At 49.7% G+C, this 10449-nt stretch overlaps 1 protein-coding gene across 1 annotated transcript in view; it reads left to right on the top strand.

Annotated features, from left to right (window-relative positions):
• The first annotated feature begins 4069 nt into the window (after positions 1–4069).
• Positions 4070–10449, top strand: part of TNIP2 (TNFAIP3 interacting protein 2) — a 10231-nt gene continuing 3851 nt past the window's right edge. The window contains exons 1-2 of the mRNA XM_024198561.3: positions 4070–4746; positions 8109–8411. Of these exons, the coding sequence (XP_024054329.2) occupies positions 4249–4746; positions 8109–8411 (801 nt within the window). The 5' untranslated portion in view covers positions 4070–4248. The remainder of the gene's footprint in view (positions 4747–8108; positions 8412–10449) is intronic.

Here is a 10449-nt window from a genome sequence, read left to right on the forward strand (position 1 = left end):
AAAAGTTGCGGGAGGTTAAGTTTTTTTTAAACTACTACAGCTAAAACTACTACTAAGTACCAACTACTATTAAGAACAAGTATAATAAACTAACTACTAAAAGAGCTAAGGGGACAGAATTGAGCTAAAACTTAACGTGGACAACTGCTAAGGCTCTGTCTCAGGTTGAGGCAGGAACCGAAGGCAGTTTGCCCATACAGTGCTATATAGCAACAGCACAGAGCACAAGACTGAGTAATGCATGGGCGGGTCAAACAGCTATCACCAATGAAAGGTGGAGGGGGCAAGAGTGCACCCAGAATGGAGCCCTCACAAGGACACTACTTGAAGAAGAATTTGCAATTACCTCAACTTTTCAGTCCCATAATTTTTCATTGTCCCTGATCATGCTGCAGTAGAGATATTCTCAATGGTATTGAATAGTTTCTCTTGGACAAAATGGATTAAACATCAAACATTGTCATGCTGTGTATTGGGCAAATGCTTGGTATACAGTATCTATTAGTTACAGAAGGTCTTCTGTGACCTTACATGTTGGCAATACTTGTATAGCTAGTTGTGCCAATAAAGTATTTTCAAACACTACTTTTCTAATTAAGCTCAAGCTCCTTCCTGTCCTTCTTTGAGGCAATGGAATGATGTGCTTCTGTTTTCATATAACGACTAACTTAAATCCCGTATGTCCCTTTTCACAGGGTCAAATGCTGAGGCTGCTAGTCTGGTTTTACTGAGGGTATGTCACCACTACCGCTTATGTCAGTATAACTTATGTTGCTCAGAGGTGTGAATAAGCCACCCCTGGAGCGACATAAATTACACTGACCTAAGCACTGGTGTGGACAGCTTCTCCCGCTGCTCGTTGGGAGTGGATTGACGGGAGAGCTCTCTCCCATTGGCTTAGAGTGGCTACACTAGAGAGGTTACAGCAGCGCAGTTGCACAAGTGCAGCTGTGCCACTGTAAGCTCTCTCGTGTAGCCATAGCTTTAGACTCACATGGAGGTCAATGATAGTCTGGCACATTGTCAGTATTATGGAGCCATGTAGTCATGGCTTCACAGTTAAGGTTGGAGTTTCTCAGTGTTTTACAAAGGAATAGACAGGCTGCTTTTTTGGCTTGAATTAGATTTATCAGGCCTGGTCAACACAGTTTGTGCACTGGTATAACTATTTCAGTTAAAAGTGTGGATTTTTTTTAAACTGATGTTATACCATACAGCCCCTGAGAGCGAGCATATTTATACTGATCTAAAGGTGCCCTACATCTTGTATAGTTTATTCCCCTTCCTGCCTGGGAATAACCCGGAGTGGCCAAAATGTGGCTCACAAGCCACATGCGGCTCTTTTACAGTTAAAATCTGGCTCGCAGAATCCCTCATGTCCCCCCACTCTTCGCCTACTGGGAATGGGGGAGTTTGGGGCTTCTGCCCTACAGTGGGGCTAGGGGCTTCTGCCACAGACGACTGGTGCCTGCTGGGAGCAGGGGCCACAATTTAAAGGTTTGGCCCACTAAGGTTGTCAACTTTCTAATCACACAAATACCAACACTCTTGCCCTGCCCCTTCTCTGAGGCCCCGCCCCCACTCCCCCCCCCCCCCCCCCCACGTTGCTCACTCTCCCCCACCCTCACGCAGGGCCGGCTTTAGGCCGATTCTCCCGATTCCTCCAAATCGAGCCCCGCGCCGGCGCCTTTTTAATTTTTACTCACCCGGCGGCCTTCTGGGTCTTCGGCAGCGGATCCTTCACTCGCTCCGGGTCTTTGGTGGCATTTTGGCGGTGGGTCCTTGAGTGCCATGAAGACCCGGAGCAAGTGAAGGACCTGCTGCTGAAGTGCCACCGAAGACCCGGAGCGCCGCCGGGTGAGTACGAATCAGGCCCTGCACTTGCTAAAGCCGGCCCTGCCCTCACTCACTTTCACCAGGCTGGGGCAGGGGTTCAGAGTGTGGGAGGGGGCTTTAGGCTGTGGCAGGGGGTTGGGGTGCAGGGTGCGAGCTCCGGGAGTTTGGGTGTGGGAGGGGCTGGGGGTTGGGGTATGGGAGGGGGTGAGGAGCGCAGGCTCTGGCCGGGCACTTACCTCAGGAGGCTCTCGGAAGGGGCCAGCATGTCTGGCTCCTAGGCTCACGGGCAGCCAGGCAGCTCTGAAAACTGCCCCTGCCTGCAGGCACTGCCCCCCGCAGCTCCCATTGGCCGAGAACTGCCATTGGCTGTGGAGTCAGCACTCAGGGCAGGGGCAGCACACAGAGATCCCCTGGCCACCCCTGCGCCTAGGAGCCAGAGGGAAGTGCTGATCACGTCCAGGAGCTGGGCGGAACCAGGGCAGGTAGCGAGCCTGCCTTAGCCCTACCCACTGGACTTTTAGCAGCCTATTAAAATCTCCCGGATTGCTTTCAATAGCCACCGACCAGGAGATCAAGGCCAATTCCGGTAGCAGGCGAATTGATACACCGGTATAATGACACTGATACAACTCGTGCATGTGGATGAGCCATTTCATGAAACTCCTGGCGTCCTCAATTCTTTCCGAAGATGGTTGTCAATGTACTGACCTGCCTAGGGTTACCATACGTCCGGATTTTCCTGGACATGTCTGGCTTTTTGGTCGTCAAATCCCTGTCCGGGGGGAAATTCCAAAAAGCCGGACATGTCCGGGAAAATAGGGAGGGATCGTGGGGCTTGGATCTGTGCTGGGGTCGGCGGTGCTTGGTCAGCGCCGGTGCTGGACGGGCCGGTGCCCCGGGGCCCGATCCGAGCTGGAGTCGCCGGGGCTGGAGCCGCTCGGCCGGTGCCCCGGGGCCGGAGCTCCTCAGCTGGGGCCAGTGCCCGTGCCCCGGGGCCCGAGCCGAGCTGGAGCCGCCGGGGCCGGGGCAGGCCGGAGCTGCTTGGCCGGGGCCAGCGCGCTCGGCCGGAACCAGGGCCAGTGCCCTGGGGCCCGAGCCGGAGCCACTCGGCCGGGGCCAGTGACCCGGGGCCTGGGCCAAGCTGCAACCGCCGGGGCCGGGGCGCTCAGCTGGAACTGGGGCTGGCGCCCCAGGGCCCGAGCTGGGCCCGAGCCGCTCGGCCGGGGGCCGGACTGGGTTGCGCCCCCCCACCCCAGCTTACCTGCTGCCTGCCTCCCTGTTTCAGGCTTCACGCGGACATTTGATTCGCAGGAAGCAGGGGAGGGGGCGGAGCGTTCAGGGGAGGGGGCGGAGTTGGGGCGGGGACTTTGGGAAAGGGGCGGAGTTGGGGTGGGGCCGGGGAAGGGGGAGGAGTTAGGGCTTGGGCAGGGCCCCTTGGAGCGTCCTCTTTTTGTTATTTTAAAAAATGGTAACCCTAGACGTGCCTAGGCACAGCGATCACTAACAAACTGGCCTAGCAAAGGGGCACCATGCCAGCCGCTGCCCAGCGGCCTGGGGCACACCGCGGCTCCCCACCGGGCGATGCTCCGAGTCCCCACCCCTCCCGTAGTGTTGCCAGCCCTCCAGGCTTGTCCTGGAGTCTCCAGGCATTAAAGATTAATCTTGCCCCGATTATGTCACGTGGTGCAACCTCCACGAACACAGCCGGCGCAAACTGGCAACCCTTCGGCCTCCCGCGGGGGCAGGGTCGCTGTCCCCGAGCGCCAGCACCCCCTGGCGGCCCCGCGCGGGAAGGGGATGAGCGCGGCCCCGGCGAGCACTGGGTAGCCCAGCGCGCTCTGCCGGCTCCGCCCCCCCGCCCCGCAGCCATGCTCACTGCGCCGGCGCAGACTCGCCCCTCCCCTCGCGTCTGCGCGTGCGCCCCAGGCCGGAGCCCGGCGCTGAAGGGAGGTGGGAAGAGGCGCCGCCTCGCTGCTGGCCGGTCCCCGGGGAACGGCCGGGAGCTGCCGCCTAGCGCCCGCTGCGGGGAAGCCCCGCCAGGAAATTCCCGGGGGCAGCTCCGGCTGGGACACCGTGGGCCTTACGCAAGGCTGGGCTGCCCCCTCCCCCAGCAGCCCCCCCCGAGCGGGATCCCAGACCCCCCCCCCACCGGGGGGCTCGCTTCGCGCCTTCCCCCGCCCCGGAGTTCCCCTCCCCTCGCGCGGGGCTGCGGGCCCCGCCCCCGTGGGCGGCCCCTCCCTGCTGGCGGTGCCGAGCAGCCCCGGCCGCCTGGCTGGACGATAAGAGGCGGTGGGGGCCGCGCCCAGCTAGCGCCGACAGGCTCGTGTCTGCTCCCGAGCGGCGGCGAGGAGACGGCTGAAGGGAGCGGAACTAACAGCACCTCGGCCCTTGCCTGGCTCCCCTCGGATTTATATGCAGCTGGGGGGGTTATTGTTCACCCTGCTGGAGGAAGAGAAGTGGCCGCGGGGTGATCTGTGCTCTCTTTGCCCCACCATGTGCTCAGTGAACGAGGACAGCAGCACGGACCCCCTGGTAGCCCGGTGCAGGCAGCTGGAGGAGACCGTGGAGAAGCTGCACCTGGAGAACAAGAACCTAAAGAGCAAAGTGCCTCGGTACAAAGCCATCTGCAACCTGTATCATGAGTCCGGGCAGCAGCTGAAGCACCTTCAACTGCAGCTCTCCGCCAAGGAGGCGATGATCGGGGAGCTGAGGGCGAGCGTGGCCAAGTACCAGGCTGCCCAACTGGGAGCAGCACAGGAAGAGGGGCAGCAGCCACCGCCCCCTGGGGGAAAGTTTGTTGAACCTGCTAAATCTCTAGTGGAAAGTTTAATAGATCAGCTTGGCCAAATGAAGCAGCAGCTTAAAGACAGCGAGAGAATTTCAGCACAGAAGGTGGAAACTTTGAGCCAGGTAAAAACACAAATGTACCAAAATAACATTTGTATTTACAGAGAAGAGTGCCTTCCCCTGGCAGTCCCTTGCAAAGGGCTGAGCTCTAGTCTGTCTTCAAAAAGTTGCACACTTGTGGGCCAGGACAGAATTTAACCCCAGTTAATATGAAAAAGAGTGTTATTTCTAAACACCCTCCCCTTAGTTTAGGTCACTAATTTAGATGCCTAAATATCGATTTAGGACCCTAACTTTAGAAGCTCTAGATGGTGAATTTGGTTTAGGTGACTTACCCAATGTCACACAACAAGCTGGTGAAGGGGCTTGGATTAGAGCCCAGAAGTCACGTTTGCCAAACCCTCTGCAACCACAAGGTAACCTGTAGTCTTTCAAGACAGCACCATTTAATATAACCAATGTATAATCACCATGCACTTCAGGGCACTGATTGAATTGTGGGAACATGTCATGTTAAGCAAAAAGTAGTTGCCAGAGATGTAGCATATAGAAATTGCAGAGACTAGGAAATCTAAATGGTATGTCTAAATGTAATCTAATGATATTTTTTATGCTGCTATCCAGATCAGATTTACAGCTAGCACACTAGCTAGTGTAGATCTTTATGTAATCTCACTAGTTTGCACAAAGAGTGGAAGAGATTATTGGAAAAGATGAGCTCAACATTTTTTAAATATTTTATTGCAAGCAGTTATTTTTCACTCCATAACATAAATCCAGTGTCAACATTTTTTGATTAAAAGGCATTTAAATGGGATTTTTTAGTTCTTCCTTTTTCCTCCTTTGTTTGTCTGCTTCTTGAACTGTTCATCAGCCCATCTGTACACCAGACCTAGCATTTCAGTTGTAACATTTGCAACTAGTTGGCAATTAGTTGTGGGGGAAAGGGAGGAATCTCAACTTTCCTCCTTTCTGGTTAAAAACATCTTTCTAACACTCCGGAAAAAGTGTTTACTGTTAACTATTCATTTGAAATTAAATTGTTTAAAATTTTTCTCTTTGTAATGAAGCAGTCTGGTGCGCTTGAAGGGAGTTCCAAACCAGAAAATATTGGAAACTGAAACAAATAGTCTTGTGACAAAGAAATCTCTTGACATAATGCCAGTACAAGAATGTTTCCCAAATGCTGCTGTTCAGGCTTTGAGACTTGTAATAAGACATGATCTCACTGTTCTATACAGTGTGCAACTTGGGATATGTCTAGGTATTTACAGCTCCTCAGCACTCTGCTGTCTGAGTACCTAGTGAGGCAGGTTGATGAATGTCTTATGCCATAAACTACTTAGGAAGTGCAACACCAGCCAACAAAGCATAACTAGAAATAACCTTTTGTTCAAGTGGATTTTTAAGCCTGTCGAATCCTTTTAAAACATTCAGTATCTGTATTGGGTTTGATATAGTTGTGGGTTTGTTCTGAATCCCAGACAGTGTATTCTTTCCCTTAAATGCTCAAAGGCACCAATCTACAGTAAGTACATGGCAGCATTTCATTTTCCAATTACTGCAGTTAACATTTAAAATGACAAGTGCTTTCTGCTGCAGCTGTAAAACTGCACTAGTCAGTATAAGCTTTGATTTTAGAAATGAACATTTTAAACACAATTTGTTACAAGGCTCTCGAGAGGTAACCTGTGTCACCATTGCCAAGCTAAAGGCCAAGATAATGCCCCTATACAGGTTTTTACACATGGGGCTTGGAAACTGAGTTTATGCTCTGCTTTTCCATTGTATTCTTCCATTGGAGGACCAAGATTTGATCTGAGGAACTAGCAGGGATATTGCATTGCAATCTTCCACCCCCACCCCTTCACCTCCAAAAAACAGGACATATTTTGCAAGATGTACTGTGGCTTTTGCCTCCATAACCTCCGGTCTACCCTGGGATCCAGGGCAACTTGTGGGTACAGTATGTCTAATGTGTGTGGGAGTGAACCTCCCAGCCTGGGTCCACAGACTTATGGTAGCAGGGCTTGTTCTAGCACTTTAAAAATAGCTGTATAGAAGGCACTTTGAAGTTGTGGCTTGGGCTGAGCTTGGGCTCTGAAGCCCACCCCACTCCCTAGGCTTCAGAGCCTGCCTTGCAACTTCAAAGCGCTGTCTAGACAGCTATTTTTTTTTAGAGCACTAGCCTGATCTCTCTCACTCCCCTCTTCCCCCCCCCCCACCCACAGCCCATGTCTGGGCTGGAGGCTCACTCCTGCTTGCTCCAAAATGCTGTGTAGACATACTAGCAGATTCTAGGGGAGTGATGTTCCATTGGCTTTCTTTACAGCTGTTGTCCTCCAGTCTCTTTCACCCCCTAACAGTTTAAGTGGGAACATAGGAAGTTAGTGCTCACTGGGTCAGTGTTAATATACAGGTACTCTAAATTTCATTTTCAATTTAAGTACATGATGATGCCAGAGATTGGCTGTCCTCTGTACCCCAATAAATCCCAATCCCTTCAAACCACTCAGAGGGGCTTCCATGTGTTAAGGGAGGTAATGTTCCAGAGCTTCCAATTCCATGAAACTTTATTGGTACAACAAGATATACAAGCATTGCCAAAGTTAAGAAAATGCAGATCCCTCGGGTATTTGTCAGGCAGATATAACCCACCCCAGGATAGAGTTACACATTCTGAGTGGGGTTTGTTCCTCTGTCATTACTGTTCCTGATCAAGTTACTGTGTAGAATACTATCTTTGCTGTCTCTCAGGATCAGGCATACTATTTGCTTTGATGAAATTTATGGTCCCTAATAGCTTAAGGAAATTATTTTCTACCACCTTATAAATTTGGGACACCTGGAGTAGAAGAGCTGAACAGAGGTCTTTCATTGCACCCTAAAAGTGGTTGGCACACTACAAGCTGGCTATGCTGCCTGCATCAGAAGCATAAGTTATAGTGCATAAAATGTCATCCTTGTATAAGTATGTAGTATGTTTTTGAGAAAGTGGGATAACTGCCCCAATTAAATATTTTCCTTTTAAAAAAAAAAATAAAGCCTGTAGTGATTGTTTCCAACCTCTTATTTGATATTTCAGGACAATCTGCAGTTGATAGTGTATTGGCAGATCCTTTTCTGCATACCAACTATTTTCTGACCTAGGATACGTGCATAAGCATATGTTCATGAAAATGAAAATGTAAAATGAGAACTGGAAAGACATTGTAAACCAACACCACATTCAGGAAACTTGATGAAAAATTACTTTATCTGAGTGGTTTTGTTTAACGGTAACAAAATATGGTAGTTATGACATTCCTGAACAGTGGACTTAAGTTATTCTTAAACAATGATGAGAAAATTCACTTTTATAAACCTCTTGGCTTGAGAGTTCATTTTATGGTCTCAAATACATCAACTTTACCCCCAATATTTAGGAAGTGCAGAAGCTGAATCGGCAGCTAGAAGAAAAAGACAGAGATATACAGCAGATAATAAGCCAGCCACAGTATGAAAAAGAGAGAGAAATCTTACGACTCCAGAGAAGCTTGGAAGAGAGAGAGAAAGTCCAGGCCACAAGTGAAGTACTGTGTCGTTCACTCACTGATGAAACTCACCAACTTCAACGTAGATTGGCATCCACAGCAGAAATGTGTCAGCAGCTGGCAAAATGTCTAGAAGAAAAGAGAAAAGACAGAGGGTATTTAGAGGAGCATATTCAGACTGAAAGATCCAATCAGGTACACTTAATACATTTTCTGTCAATGTGAATAATTTGGAGGGAGGGATGTTAAATTGTAAGCAACTGTTAATGCAATAGTTCTAAGAGTTATTTCTCACTTTCCCCAATCTCTTCAGCTAAGTGAAGAGGAAAGGAGAATCTTCTCACAAAACCTTAACTGTTGGTATTTGTTATTGAGAGATGGAAGCTGTTTTTGATCATTTCTGTCCAAATGTTATGTACATTTTTGCCATCCCTCATCTATCTGTAGTAGTCAGAGCCTCTTTTGGTAGGTGCCATAAGCATCCTTTCCCAAAGCATAGAATATCACGGTTGGAAGGGACCTCAGGAGGTCTTCTAGTCCAACCCCCTGCTCAAAGCAGGACCAATCCCCAGACAGATTTTTACCCCAGTTCCCTAAATGGCCCCCTCAAGGATTGAACTCTCAACCCTGGGTTTAGCAGGCCAATGCTCAAACCACTGAGCTATCCTTCCCCCCCCATGAATATTATGTTTACACACTTACTATTTGGTAAACCAGTGGAGACTAGAGCAGAGCACTAGAGGGTGCTGTGCTGTTGGTGGTGACATTCCTTGGACAGGAGACAAAAACGAGGCCTTTGGGGTATGTCTGTGCCAGGGGTTCTCAAACTTCATTGCACCACAACCCCCTTCTGACAACAAAAATTACTACATGACCCGCGGTGGGGAGGGGCGCAAAGCTCGAGCCTCACTGCCCTGTGTGGGGGAAGCCAAAGCGTGAGCCGCACCATCCTGGGTGGGGAAACCAAAGCCCAAGGGCTTCTGCCCCAAGCTGGGGGGGGCCTGCAACCTGAGCCCTGCCATCCAGGGCTGAAGCCGTAGGGCTTTGGCTTCAGCCCTGGGCAGTGGGGCTTGGGCTTTGGCTTCAGACCCGGGGTCCCAGCAAGTCTAATGCCAGCCCTGGCAACCATTAAAATGGGATCGCAACCCACTTTGGGGTCCTGACCCACAGTTTGAGAATCGCTGGTCTATGCAATTAGGCACCCGTGGCTGGCCTGTGCCAGCTGACTGAGGCTCATGGGGCGCAAGCTAAAGGGCTGTTTAATTGTGTGCTCTAGTGCTCTGAGATCCTTCCATCTCGCAGCCTCCAGCTCAAGCCCAAATGCATACTCCGCTCTGTGAGCCCTAGTCAGCTGCCGGTGTCTAATTGCAGTGTAGATGTATCCTTGGACCACAAAAATCAAGTTGGCTTAAATATCATAAGATTTTAAAAGTTTGCATTAATTTTTTTCTGATTCATTGAGCCTTGGTGTGTGTGATCATTTCCCATTTAAAATTCAGCCCTGCACACAGCATGTAGGCCTCACTCTTGCTGTTAGGTTGTGGAAGAGGATTCCTCTTTCTTGGGGAAGGATTAAAACACTGTCCAGGGAACATGCAATTCCTTGCTCTGTCAGACTTGTGTGTGGCTGTGGATAAATTATTTCATTTCTGTGACTTAGATTTTCTACCTAAAGTGGAAATAATATAAAGCCACAAAGCCTTGTTCAGGTAAATTCCTTAGTGGTTGTGAGGTGCTTAGATGCTACAGTGATAGCCAAGAAATACCTAGCAAGAATCCCCACTTCACTGATGGCCATCTGACTTCAATTTCATTGAAAGCCTTGGGAGATGGCAGTCTTAAATAATAGTAAAAATTTGCAAGAGAAACCCTACTGTTCCTGAAATGAGGAACTACTTTTAAAAAAAAAATCAATTGATTCATGACAGTATCATGAGTTGGCAACTCTTGATAATTGAAGATACATTATAATCCCCATAAGAAATGGGGTATTAAACCAGATGCTGGGGTGACATTCTTTAATCATTTTGTTCATCAAGATTCTTCTTGAAGTTTAAAGCAGATGAAAATAGTGCTCACTTCTTGTCCTAAGCTGCTGTTACCGGATCTTTTAAAAGAGCTGTGAATTTCAGTGATCCCTGTGGAGAGTTTAAATTTGTAAAAAGAACAGGAGTACTTGTGGCACCTTAGAGACTAACTAACAAATTTATTAGAGCATAAGCTTTCGTGGGCT

Source organism: Terrapene carolina, unplaced genomic scaffold, assembly GCF_002925995.2.
Source record: "Terrapene carolina triunguis isolate 2854851 unplaced genomic scaffold, T_m_triunguis-2.0 Scaffold66, whole genome shotgun sequence".
Taxonomy (NCBI): domain Eukaryota; kingdom Metazoa; phylum Chordata; order Testudines; family Emydidae; genus Terrapene; species Terrapene triunguis.